The sequence below is a fragment of the Canis lupus genome, chromosome 14, assembly GCF_048164855.1.
Source record: "Canis lupus baileyi chromosome 14, mCanLup2.hap1, whole genome shotgun sequence".
NCBI lineage: Eukaryota > Metazoa > Chordata > Mammalia > Carnivora > Canidae > Canis > Canis lupus.
The window spans coordinates 60461966-60476143 of NC_132851.1; the positions used below are offsets into that span (position 1 = coordinate 60461966).

The 14178-nt window shown below is 34.6% G+C and overlaps 1 protein-coding gene across 1 annotated transcript in view; it reads right to left on the reverse strand.

Moving 5' to 3' along the window:
- Positions 1-14178, reverse strand: part of LOC140604154 (transmembrane protease serine 11C-like) — a 48823-nt gene that overhangs the window by 32309 nt on the left and 2336 nt on the right. Inside the window, exon 3 of the mRNA XM_072775240.1 lies at positions 9473-9591. Within this exon, the coding sequence (XP_072631341.1) occupies positions 9473-9591 (119 nt within the window). The remainder of the gene's footprint in view (positions 1-9472; positions 9592-14178) is intronic.

Below are 14178 nucleotides of genomic sequence, written 5' to 3' on the forward strand. Positions count from 1 at the left end.
TATTTTTTTTAATTTTTTATTGGTGTTCAATTTACTAACATACAGAATAACCCCCAGTGCCAGTCACCCATTCACTCCCACCCCCCGCCCTCCTCCCCTTCTACCACCCCTAGTTCGTTTCCCAGAGTTAGCAGTCTTTACGTTCTGTCTCCCTTTCTGATATTTCCCACACATTTCTTCTCCCTTCCCTTATATTCCCTTTCACTATTATTTATATTCCCCAAATTAATGAGAACATATAATGTTTGTCCTTCTCCGACTGACTTACTTCACTCAGCATAATACCCTCCAGTTCCATCCACGTTGAAGCAAATGGTGGGTATTTGTCATTTCTAATAGCTGAGTAATGAACTTATTAAACTCAACACCAAAGAAACAAACAATCCAATCATGAAATGGGCAAAAGACATGAAGAGAAATCTCACAGAGGAAGACATAGACATGGCCAACAGGAACAAGAGAAAACGCTCCGCATCACTTGCCATCAGGGAAATACAAATCAAAACCACAGTGAGATATCACCTCACACCGGTAAGAATGGGGCAAATTAACAAGGCAGGAAACCACAAATGTTGGAGGGGATGCGGAGAAAAGGGAACCCTCTTACACTGTTGGTGGGAATGTGAACTGGTGCAGCCACTCTGGAAAACTGTGTGGAGGTTCCTCAAAGAGTTAAAAATAGACCTGCCCTATGACCCAGCAATTGCACTATTGGGAATTTACCCCAAAGATACAGATGCAGTGAAACGCCGGGACACCTGCACCCCGATGTTTATAGCAGCAATGGCCACGATAGCCAAACTGTGGAAGGAGCCTCGATGTCCAACGAAAGATGAATGGATAAAGAAGCTGTGGTCTATGTATACAATGGAATATTACTCAGCTATTAGAAATGACAAATACCCACCATTTGCTTTTTTTAACTTTTAATTTTTCGTTGTGGAGAACTCCAAATATACACAATGGCAAAAGAAAGAGTATGGTGAACCCCATAAGCCCATCATTCAGCTTCACCAGTTATCATTAAATGGCTAAACAGGCTTTATTTTATTACTACCGGCATCCTAAGAATTAAATAAACCCTTAATATCATTGAATATATCGAAGTTTGAGAAGAGAAAAAAGAGATAGGGGAAAAATAATAAACAGTGAGAGAAAATGGTTCTGAATTAAAAATCATTATTCACATATCCCCACTGAGAAAAATACAGGATTAAGAACTCTAAAGCAAGATAAAAATCAGAATTCAAATCTCAATAGAGGAAAAAATGCAGAGAGGAAATAGTTGTGAACAATGAAACCTGAGGAGGGAGTGTGTTCAATGCAATGAATATATAATTTCAATGCTTGCAGTGGAAGCAACCTACTTTAAGAAACATCCTAGTAAGAGTTTAGAGCATCAGATACTATCTCAGCAAAACCTAATCACTAGAAATAGGAGTGGGGGAGGAAAGAGGAAATAAAAGTGTTAAAAAGCCTTTTCAAGAGTAAAGAATGAGAAGAGAGGAGAGAACAGAAGTGACAGTCATTAAAAGCCTCTTCTAAGGTTAGGGCTTAGGTAAGAGAAATAACTAACATTTGATGGGGCTAATAATTTCTGTAAAACTAGTGGAAAAATAAATGCATCCAATTTTGAGTTCCAGAAAAAATAACTATTAACTAAGTATGTTGAAATTTCCAAGAAGAAAAAATACAATGAAAAACAATTTAAACCAGCCACAAATAAGGAAAAGAGCGAAAACGTAAAATAAATTATTTACTTAAAGGAAACTGCAGAAATAAAATCAAGTATCCTACTTGTTACAATTGATGGGGATAGGTAAAATTTTGTCATTAAAGAATCTATCAGGCTGCATTTGAAAACAAAACCTCGGTATCTGTTATTTATTTAGTTATTTTTTTATAAAGATTTTATTCATTTATTCATAAGAGACACAGAAACACAGGCAGAAACAGGTTCCCTGTGGGGAATCTGATGCAGGACTTGATACCAGGACCCCTGGATCACGACCTGAACCGAAGGCAGATGCTCAACCACTGAGCCACTCAGGCATCCCGGATCCTGTTATTTAAAAGGATCATACTTGTAAATAAAGCAATGAAAGATTGTTGGAGATGAAACTGTGGGAAGGAAATACTATCCCATTCATTGAAACCCAGTAATGGAATCCAAAAGTATATCCTAGAGTATAACATTTATGTTATATAACAAGGATGGCATTTTAATTATTGGGATAGGCTGGATTATTTAATAAGTGGTATCAGGTCAACTGGCTACCTATGCCAGAAAGAAAATAAATTTAGGCTCCTACCTTAACCTAAACTACTTCAATATGGATAAAGACTTAAAAGTGGGGTGCAAAAACTTCCTAGGAAATGGAATACACTTCTTTTATGAACTGTGCAAACCATTTCAATCATTTGATCTTAGCCAAAAGGCCAAGAAGCTATGAAGCCATGTCAATCAAAACAGAAAATTTAGAAAATCAAAAATACGGATTCGAAGGGGCACCTGCACCCTGATGTTGATAGTAGTATTATCAACAATAGCCAAATTGTGGAAAGAGCCCAAGTGTCCATCAATTGATAAATGGATAAAGAAGATGTGGTATATATATACTGTACAATATTACTCAGCCACCAAAAGAATAAAATCTTGCTATTTGCAACAACATGGATGGAGCTACAGTGCATTATACTACTATGTTAGAGAAAGACAAATATGGTATGATTTCACTCATGTGAATTTAAGAAACAAAATAGATGAAGATAGAGAAGGAGGAAAAAAGAGAGAAGCAAACCATCAGAGACTCTTAACTATAGAGAAAAAACCTGAGGATTGATGGAGAAGAGGTGGGTGGAAGGATGGCTTAAACGTATGATCAGTATTAAGGAGGGCACTTGTTTTGAGCACTGGTTGTTATACGTTAGTGATGAATCACTAAATTCTACTCCTCAAACCAATATTACACTATATGTTAACTAACTAGAATTTAAACGAAAATTTGAAAAAAAAGTTTTAAAAAACTCAGTATACAATATTTATACTGAATAATTATAGTAAGACTATAATAATTATATAATTATTATATTATAGTAGGACTATAATTTCATTAAAAAATGAAGCTTATTTTTTTATTTTTTTTTACTGGAGTTCAATTTGCCAACATTTAGCATAACACCCAGTGCTCATCCTGCCAAGTGCCCCCCTCAGTGCCCATCACCCAGTCCCCCCAATCCTCCACCCACCTCCCTTTCCACTACCCCTTGTGTATTTCCCAGAGGTAGGTGTCTCTTATGTTTTGTCACCCTCACTGATATTTCCACTCATTTTCTCTCCTTTCCCTTTATTCCCTTTCACTAATTTTTATATTCCCCAAATGAATGAGACCATATAATGTTTGTCCTTTTCCAATTGACTTATTTCACTCAGCATAATACCTTCCAGTTTCCTTCATGTTGAAACAGATGGAGGGTATTTGTCGTTTCTAATGGCTGAGGAATATTCCATTGTATACATAGACCATATCTTCTTTATCCATTCATCTTTTGATGGACACCGAGGCTCCTTCCACAGTTTGGCTACTGTGGACATTGCTGCTATAAACATCAGGGTACAGGTGTTCTGGCATTTCACTGGATCTGTATCTTTGGGGTAAATCCCCAGCAGTGCAATTGCTGGGTCATAGGGCAGATCTATTTTTTAACTCTTTGAGGAACCTCCACACGGTTTTCCAGAGTTTTCCACACAGCCATTTTCAGAACTGGCTGTATCAGTTCACATTCCCACCAACAGTGCAAGAGGGTTCCCCTTTCTCCACATCCTCTCCTTTATTGTTTCCTGTCTTGTTAACTTTCACCATTCTCACTGGTGTGAGGTGGTATCTCAATGTGGTTTTGACTTGTATTTCCTTGATGGCAAGTGATATGGAACATTTTCTCATGTGCTTGTTGGCCATGCCAATGTCTTCCTCTGTGAAATTTCTGTTCATGTCTTTTGCCCATTTCATGATTGGATTGTTTGTTTCTTTGCTGTTGAGTTTAATAAGTTCCTTATAGATCTTGGATACTAGCCCTTTATCTGATATGATCCTCTCAATAGATGCAAAGAAAGCATTTGACAAAATACAGCATCCATTCCTGATCAAAACTCTTCAGAGTACAGGGATAGAGGGAACATTCCTCAGCATCTTAAAAGCCATCTACGAAAAGCCCACAGCAAATATCATTCTCAATGGGGAAACACTGGGAGCCTTTCCCCTATGATCATGAACATGACAGGGATGTCCACTCTCACCACTGCTATTCAACATAGTTCTAGAAGTCCTAGCCTCAGCAATTAGGTGACAAAAAGAAATAAATGGCATTCAAATTGTAAAAGAAGAAGTCAAACTCTTCCGCTTTGCGGATGACATGATACTGTACATAGAAAACCTAAAAGCCTCCACCCCAAGATTGCTAGAACTCATACAGCAATTCGACAGTGTGCCAGGATACAAAATCAATGCCCAGAAATCAGTGGCATTTCTATACACTGAGACTGAAGAAAGAGAAATTAAGGAGTCAATCCCATTTACAATTGCACCCAAAAGCATAAGATACCTAGGAATAAACCTAACCAAAGAGGTAAAAGATCTCTACCCTAAAAACTACAGACCACTTCTGAAAGAAATTGAGGAAAACACAAAGAGATGGAAAAATATTCCATGCTCATGGATTGGAAGAATTAATATTGTGAAAATGTCTATGCTATCCAGGGCAATGTACACGTTCAATGCAATCCCTATCAAAATACCATGGACTTTCTTCAGAGAGTTGGAATAAATCATCTTAAGATTTGTGTTGAGTACCAATAAAAAATAAATTTATAAAAAAAATTTGTGTGGAATCAGAAAAGACCCCAAATAGCCAGGGGAATATTAAAAAAGAAAACCAGAGCTGGGGGCATCACAATGCCAGATTTCAGGTTGTACTACAAAGCTGTGGACATCAAGACAGTGTAGTACTGGCACAAAAACAGACACATAGTTCAGTGGAACAGAATAGAGAATTCAGAAATGGACCCTCAACTTTATGGTCAACTAATATTCGACAAAGCAGGAAAGACTATCCACTGGAAAAAGACAATCTCTTCAATAAATGGTGCTGGGAAAATTGGACATCCACATGCAGAAGAATGAAACTAGACCATTCTCTATCACCATACACAAAGATAAACTCAAAATGGATGAAAGATCTAAATGTGAGACAAGAATCCATCAAAATCCTAGAGGAGAATACCAGCAACACCCTTTTTGAACTTGGCCACAGCAACTTCTTGCAAGATACATCCATGAAGGCAAGAGAAACAAAAGCAAAAATGAATTATTAGGACTTAATCAAAATAAAAAGCTTATGCACAGCAAAAGAAACAGTCAACAAAACTAAAAGACAACCTACAGAATGGGAGAATATATTTGCAAAAATGAAGCTTATTGTTTGAAATGAAAAAAATAATAAAGTAGACATAAGACCATCTAAATAGTCACATGTAAAAAGCACATTTGGAAAGATATTTTCATGCAAATAGAAATATTAACATCTGTAATTTACAGAGATTTTTACAAATTGGCAAGGATAAGACTACTGGAATAATGAGGCAAAGGATGTGAATGGGAAATTCACACATGAGAAAGTCCAAATGGCCACCATGCAGAGAAATAGACCTTCAATCTCACTACTGGTCAGTGAAATTCAAAATAAAGTAACAATGATATACATTTATCAGATTAGTACAAAGTAAAAAGTGTATTTTTTGCACCTATTGCTGGTGTAGATGTGAAGAGTAAGCAAATACATGACTGGTAGATGTGTGAATTATTTCAACTTTTAGAAAACAATCTGGCAACATTTCTTAAAATAGTCATTTGATGAAGAAATCTTAGTCTATACACCTATCAAATATGTGTAAGTATACGGTTGCATGTAAGAGGATTTGTTTTGCAATATTGGTTATATTAGTCAAAACCTAGAAACAAAATAAATGCCTGTAAGTAGGGGGAGGGTGAAGTATATTGTGCTACATCTACACCAAAAAATAGTATGCATTCATTGACAAGAATAGATTATACCTTTATATTGACTTGGAGGGATTTCGATGAGATACTGCTGAGGAAAACAAATAAGTTTTATAAAATTGTGTATAAGGAACTGTCTATGAAAACTTTCAGACTAACGTAGATTTTCTGAAGATCAACAAAAATAACTATGTCACAAAAAGAAGAAAATATTTCTAGAAAGCAATTGGAGGCGCTTTTCTAAAAATTTCCAGTTCCAGTTCTGATTTATCTAATTTTAGTATAGTAACAGTTTAGCATTGTTTAACATTCATTTTTAATTAATATTTATACAAATCATCCACATATTTAAAATTCTGTCTTTCAAATTGGTTCACAAATATATAGGAAAATGTTTTATTGGTGGTATTGTTATATTATTAAATTATACTGTTAAATGTATAACAAAGGATTATAAGATGATGTGTTGTTATAATGGCGGGAAAATACTACTTCCACAGGACAGATACACCAAAAATGGATGCCAAAGAGATAGTACGTTTGCTAGATAGGTGCTCTCAGATGTGCAGTGAAAGTTGGGTCTATGGTTCTTTCTGCCTTTTAACAGTAACCACCCTCCCCCTATGACTACAGACATCCCGAATATCCAGTATTTCATTCTTCTATTCTTGTTTCTCAACTGTAGAAAGAAAACTAGTACAACAGTAATTTTGTTAGTTATATTTATATCATTTGAAATATGAATAATAGCTCTGTAATGTTGGTTACATTTTTTTTTATAAACCTTGCATCTTCTTAATTTCTTCATGGCTAAAGACTTAGTGTACAATCATTTAATACATTAGATATTATTTTGTTTTAAAAATAGCTTAGAGAGTATGGTAATATGGAATTTAGGACCATTGCTGGTATTTTGGTTTTCTGATATGTTTTCAGGGGCATAAAATTGCATGAACACTGACAATTTTTACTCAAGCTAAAATATTGTTAACCTATATTGGATGGAACAGGAGTCCTTAATGTTATCCTTCATTTTATTACCTTTAAAAATTATATTTTTCTAATCCTGATTAATTCTATAGATAACCTGTCATTTGAAAGGCTGCCCCAAAGAAAGAATATGCATAAAGGTGTATATGCCTATATCAGGATCAGGTTAACTCAGTGGAAAATTTATTCGACAGATGACCTGGTTATGTAGTGACCAAAGATGCCTCCTGCTCTTGGACACTGTGATAAGTGGTTTGATATATGAGCTTGACTGGCCTGTTTGGTATGGGTAATGTTAGTACCCTATCCATATCAGATATAATTTTGGTCATCTATAATCCAATGAATTATATGTGAAAACCACATAGAGTTTTTTAAACATTTTTCAATATTTGACTGGCCATGTGAAATTGATGTAATCCGAAATGCGCTCAAGATTTTACATTTGCATGGTCTTTTGCATAGGACAGAAAAATCATAAAGAAGGTGGAAGCAAACTTTCAGTGTGACCCTGAGTAAGTTAACCTTTTAGGACCTCTGTCTCCTCCCATGGAAAATGGGAATATTGTAAGGATTAAAAAAAAATAACATACAAAGTACTTAGGGCAGTACTGATCATTAATAAAGCTAATTATTGTTAAGGTCTCATTTCACTTGAATTTTTAGAATTTCTATTCACTGTAATTGGGCATCATATCTGCTGAAGATCTACGAAAAATAAGAAATGGCATAGAGATTTCTTCTTGAGTTGCCCACTGGAAAACCACATGTCTAAAATATGAAAATGTTCCCTATGAAGGCCTAACCTCTGTAGTTAAAAAACTGCCATTCATAGGAAAGCAGCATCTTTCTTTATCCAATTTATTTCTTCTTTTTAGAGTCAGTCATCATAAGAATTATTTAATGGAAACCAGAAGAAGAACAGTGTATTATAATAATGATTAATAGGTAAGTTTCATGAATGATTCACAACTCCATTTGGTGATCGTATACCAAAGGAGTACTTATAAATACTTGTACTTATGAGTGCTGTGGACACGGTGATAATCATAACACACAGAGCATCATAAGTGAAAACAGGCATGTAAAAGCAGGACTTTAACACATGTAGAGGAAAAAGTATGAGAAATATCTGGTAGCTGTTTTAATATAGTTGTGTTAAAACTGGGAATGAGGACTGCTAAAGGAGCCTGCAACTAGGTGTCAGGATTGGTGCTAATTGACCAACACGATATGATAATTGATAAAACCAATCATTTTAGAATATTAATTTTGAGGTAAACATTGGTTAATTCATTTGAATGAGTTGATCTAAATTTATAGATGAAAAGATGATTTTCTTAGTTTGGGTATATTTGGAATTATTTTGAAGTTCTATATTAACTATTATGTTTATGATTTATTAAGAATGTTAATGATGCTCTTGTTTTAGATATTTTTAGGCTATTATATTTTAAGGGATTACAGAATAACAGGACTTTTGCTAAGATTATGACATATTTCATCTTATGTGATGCTTACAACAATCCTATGATATAGATACATATATATAGCTTAAGGTTATATAGCTGGTAAATGGCTAAACTTAGAATTGAACAAGGACTCTGGGTCCAAGGCCTGTTCTTAACCATTGTGTTCTCTAGCTTCCCTGTCATTTCCTTTTTATCATAAAGCTAAACTAAAGGTGGAGATTGTCTTCCTCCATTTTCTATATGCTACTTTTAGTATAATGGTAAAAGCATACCAAGATTTTTAAAGACTGAATTTATTATAAACTTGGAGGTAGAGGGATATGATGGAAAGACTATAAGCTTTAATCCGATTGACCTGGATCTGAAGTTGTCTTGTTAGGAATCTGCTCAAGAAAATGGAAGGTGGATGATGCCACCACTGCTCTCAGCAGGATTTAGTTTGGTTGGTAAAGTTACTTGAGCTAATTAGAGTATATCTACAATAAAGGAAGATTATGTCTAAGGGGCAGTCAAGACTTTTCATTAGGTTTTTAGTCTGCTAAAGGTTAACTTAAAGCACACTTTTAAGTAGACATTTAAAACTTGATAAAGATCTTTATTTTGGGCTATATGTCCTTTTCTACATTGGACATTCTTCTTCCTTGAAGGACTCCTTAGTTTAGGAACAGAAACTGCATGACTTTCATCAGGTATCTTGGAGGTAGGATATATTTTATTTATTTAATTTATTAATGCATTAGAAATATTCATGTCTGTCATGTGTCAGGCATTTCTTAGGTGTTCTCTAAATATGTCCCTCTTGCATTTTTTTTTTTCCTGGTCGTGTTTTCTAACTAACTTTCTGAAAGTGCTGACTATCTTAATCGAGAACTTGAAAGGTGATTGTTGGGTTTCTGGCACTTCTAGAAACATAACATTTAAAAGGGCTATGCACAGAAAAAAATGTCAACTTACCAAAGACACTATCTTTTTGTTTAGATCCATATATTCTTGTGAATACGGTTTTTCAAATTTGCTGTCATAGTCAATGTTATTGACTTTAAAGCTGATGTGGTGGTAGAAAGGTGTCTTCTCTGGAAAGGAGAGAAAAGAAAAAAAACAGTTATCAATTCATTCATTTTGTAACTATTTTAATTCTTAAGAGGATCATGTGAAATATAAAATTCTAATGAAATTGCAGATAACTCAACATTTCAATAGTCTTTATTCCTAGTGATTGTTAAACTAACTTTGACAGAGCAATGTTTATTAAATTATAACCCCACCCGAAGGTGTATTTGGAATTTTTAATGTAAAATTTGAATGTGCCAGATTTCAAATTTGAGCCATCTGAAGACAGATATTAAAGTATAGATAATTATCTTAGGTTTTGGGATCATTACAGTTACATTTAGGAAAATCAGTAGGGTCCTAGTTTTTTTTTTTTTTTTTTTTTTTTTTTTTTTTTTTTAGGGTCCTAGGTTTTATCATTTATGAAACACCTAGGAAGTGAAAATGAATAAAAGAGAAAGTATAATGAAGCATGACTTGTGAGTACTGCAAATTAAGTAAATAGAATAAAAAGAGAAACTTAAAAATGTACTAAAGTAAAGCTAAGGAAAAAGTTGAATGTTAAGCTGAACTCTTCTATTTTAATACATCAAATATAGTAGAAATTAACTTTTTCTTGCAATTTTTCTCAGATCCTGTTGTACCTTTCCATTCTAGTGATTAGAGAACATGATGAGAGGAGAGAGGGGGAAAGAGAGCCAGAGTGTGAGCAAGTTCAAACTCTTTCAAACAATAGAAGAAGAAGAAGAAGAAGAAGAAGAAGAAGAAGAAGAAGAAGAAGAAGAAGAAGAAGAATGAGGAGGAGGAGGGGGGGGAAGGGGAAGGAGAGAAGGAGGGGAGGAGGAGGAGGAGGAGGAGGAAGAGGGAATACTTTCAAACTCATTTTGTGGAGTCAACATTACTCTGATACCAAAGTCAGGTAAGGACACTACATAAAAAGAAGACTATAGATCAATATCCCTGATGAATATGGGTGCAAAAATCCTCAACAAAATACTAGCAAACTGAATTTAAGAATACATTGAAAAGATCATACACCATGATCAAATGGGATTTATCCTTGGGATGCTAGGATAGTTCAATATACACAAATCAATAAATGTGATATACCACATTAATAGAAGAAAAATAAAAATCATGATACTCCGATGGATACAGAAAAAGCATTTGAAAAATACAACGTTATTTCATGTCATAAAAACGTTCAACACACAGGGTCTAGAAGAAACATATCTCAACATGATAAAAGCCATATATGCCAAATCATAGCCAACATCATACCTAATGGTGAAAGATTAAAAGCTTTTCTTCTAAGGTCAGTAATAAGACAAAGATGCCCACTCTCATCACAGCCAGAGCAATCAAGCAAGAGAAAGAAATAAAAGGCATCCAAATTTGAAAGGAAGAAGTAAAATTGTCAGTGTGATCTTATATAAAGAAAATCCTATAGATTCCAGCAAAAAATTGTTAGAACTAATCAAGTTCAGTAAAATTGAGGACACAAAATCAACACGCAACAAACAGTTGTTCTATACACTAACAATGAAACATGTGAAACAATGTTATGTGTATGGTGCTATATAATACATATATATGTTATATAATATATGTATTTTGTTATGTAAGTGTATCAAGTTAGTTCATTGTACACCTTCAGCTTACACAATGTTATGTGTCAATTATGTCTCAATAAAACTGGAAAAAGAAAATTCCAAAGGAATATAGTATTTTTGTTGTTATATATTTTTATTCTTAAATATTTCATAACTTATTTTTCTATTAGAATATTCAGGGTTGAGAATCTAGGACATTGAGGCAGTGTTGGGTTATATTAACTTCTTAGAATACTTAATGAATTTTGAACAGTAAAGAGGAAAGCCATTGTCTAACTCTGTTATTCCATAAACAGAATGTATAATGGTCCATTGATTGATGCATGGATGAAGAAGATGTGGTATATACATACAATGGGGTATTGTTCAGCCATAAAAAAAAAAAAGAATGAAAACTTGCCTTTTGCACTGACATGGATGGAGCTAGAGAGCATTATGCTGAGTGAAATAAATCAGAGGTAAACAAATGCTGTGTGATTTCACTCATATGTACCATTTAGGAAAGAAAACAAACAAGCAAAAGCAAAACGAGAGAGAAAGGCAAACGAAGAAAGGACCTTGAAGACAAGGAAGGAGACTCAAAGTCTGGCCTCACTGCAGGCACTTATTGTTTCTGAATCTCTCTTGAGACAAAGGACACAGACGCGTGGATTTTCTTGCATTTCAAGACCCTTCTGTCTGTGGCTGGGGTGGTAGCAGGTTGCGGGTCTGTGCCAAAGCCTTAAAGGAATATTCTCAAGATGTAGATGTGATTTCTCTACATAATTTCACCTGAGGAAGAAACTTAGAGAAGGAAGAAAAAAGGGCAGAAATGGAAGGTTCTCAGATAAATGTTTTCTGGGTCAGGGGTTGTCTACTTTTCTTCTGGCAAAGCCATGGTTTTAGAATGAGCAGACATTTACTTCCATACCTCGGGTGTTCCTGTGTAACAAATTTGTTTCAACTACTTTTTTTGTAGTTTTTTCATAACAGATTTGAGTAATTGAAATAGAGCCTATAATGGCCCAGCAAGAGGAAAAATATTTACTTTTTGGCCCTTTACAGGAAAAGTGTGATGATCGTACTGTAGATGCTGAGCACTTTTAGCACAAAGAGTAGGTGAGCTCTAGAAACTGTCTTCCATTACTGCTATTCCTCCATTATGGCACCTGGCCTACTATCTGTCATTAAATACATAGTAGTCACCCAGTGAATGCTTGTTGAACTGAATCTGGGTAGTTTCAGATACTCTTCCTTTTTTTCTTCTTTCTTTCTTTCTTTCTTTCTTTCTTTCTTTCTTTCTTTCTTTCTTTCTTTCTTTCTTTCTTTCTTTTCTTTCTTTCTTTCTTCTTTCTTTCTTTCTTTCTTTCTTTCTTTCTTTCTTTCTTTCTTTCTTTCTTTCTTCTTTCTCTTTCTCTTTCTTTCTTTCTTTCTTTCTTTCTTTCTTTCTTTCTTTCCTTCCTTCCTTCCTTCCTTCCTTCCTTCCTTCCTTCCTTTCTTTCTTTCTTTCTTTCTTTCTTTCTTTCTTTCTTTCTTTCTTCTTTCTTCTTCCTTTCCTCTTCCTCTTCTCCTTCCTTCCTTCCTTCTCTCTCTATTCCTTCCTTCCTATCAATCTATTTTATACCTATTTAATACCTATTTACCCACCTCTTAAAAAGTTTACCAAATAGAAAACACAACATTATCATTATATAGAGTCATGTGAAGCATAAAAATGTAGGTATTCTGGAATGAATGTATGGTGTTTTAGTTTTTCTAGCTGTCTTTATTTAATCAACCACTAGTTTATGTGACAGGGTAATTATTGAGAGGATGGCTCACTGCTTTCAGGTTTAGAGTCTGGTGTAGCAAACTAGAAAATCTTCAAATGGTACTGAAAGCTTCATTCAAAGGAAGATTATCATAAGACTGCCTCTGTATGATGCCAAAGCATCTGGATAAAACATAAAATATTTGGTTCATCAGATTGAGATTTTGTTTATTTAATGACAAATATGTAGATTTCTTAAAAGGACCTTTCTGATTCATGTGATGTTTTATTTTATACAAGATATTGTGGCATCAGGTATGTAGTCTTAAGGTGAAAAAATGATATTTATTCATTTATGTATTCATTCATTCATTCATTCATTTACTCATGAGAGGTACACAGAGAGAGAGGCAGAGGGAGAAGCAGCTCCCTGAGGGGAGCCTGATGCTGAACTTGAGATCCCAGGACCCCACAGATCACGGCCTGAGCAAAAAGCAGATGCTCAACCACTGAGCCACCCAGGCAGCCCAACCAATGAATGTTAAAAAGATAAGCCCTATCAAATACTTTACATAGTCTCAGGAGGTTCTAATCTTGTTCCCAAAGGTTTACTATGACTTGAGAAAACTTGGAGTATTAATAAAACTTGCTTATTCTGAGGCAGAAGTACTTAATTTGGGCTTTTTTCCTTTTTATTTTTTTTTTAAGATTTTATTTATTCAGGAGAGACACAGAGAGAGAGAGAGAGGCAGAGACACAGGCAGAGGGAGAAGCAAGCTCCATGCAGAGAGCCTGACGTGGGACTCGATCCCAGGTCTCCAGGATCATACCCTAGGCTGAAGGCGGCGCTAGACCGCTGAGCCACCGGGGCTGCCCGATTTTTTTCTTTTTAGAAATTCTTATAAGTTGCTAAAGTTTACAATTTCTGGGAAATAAATATAAGTAATTCTAGGAGCAAGATCTTAAATATATTAAAACTCATATGAATTTTCATATGGATAGTTTCTTCTAGGCCCACTTAATATCTGCATAAAATATTGCTTTAGTATAAACTGCAAGTGATGATTATACACACAAACACAAATAGGTAGATAGATAAACTTGGTATTTCAAACAAGTATATTTTATTGTATGTAACCATAAAGCAATTTTGTTTTTAAATTCTTTAGTAACAAATAGTGTTCTGGTCACTATAAACCATAAAATGTGCTCTCAATTCACATATTAAAATACCCAGATCTCTTTTTTAGTCAAAATTTGAACTTGAT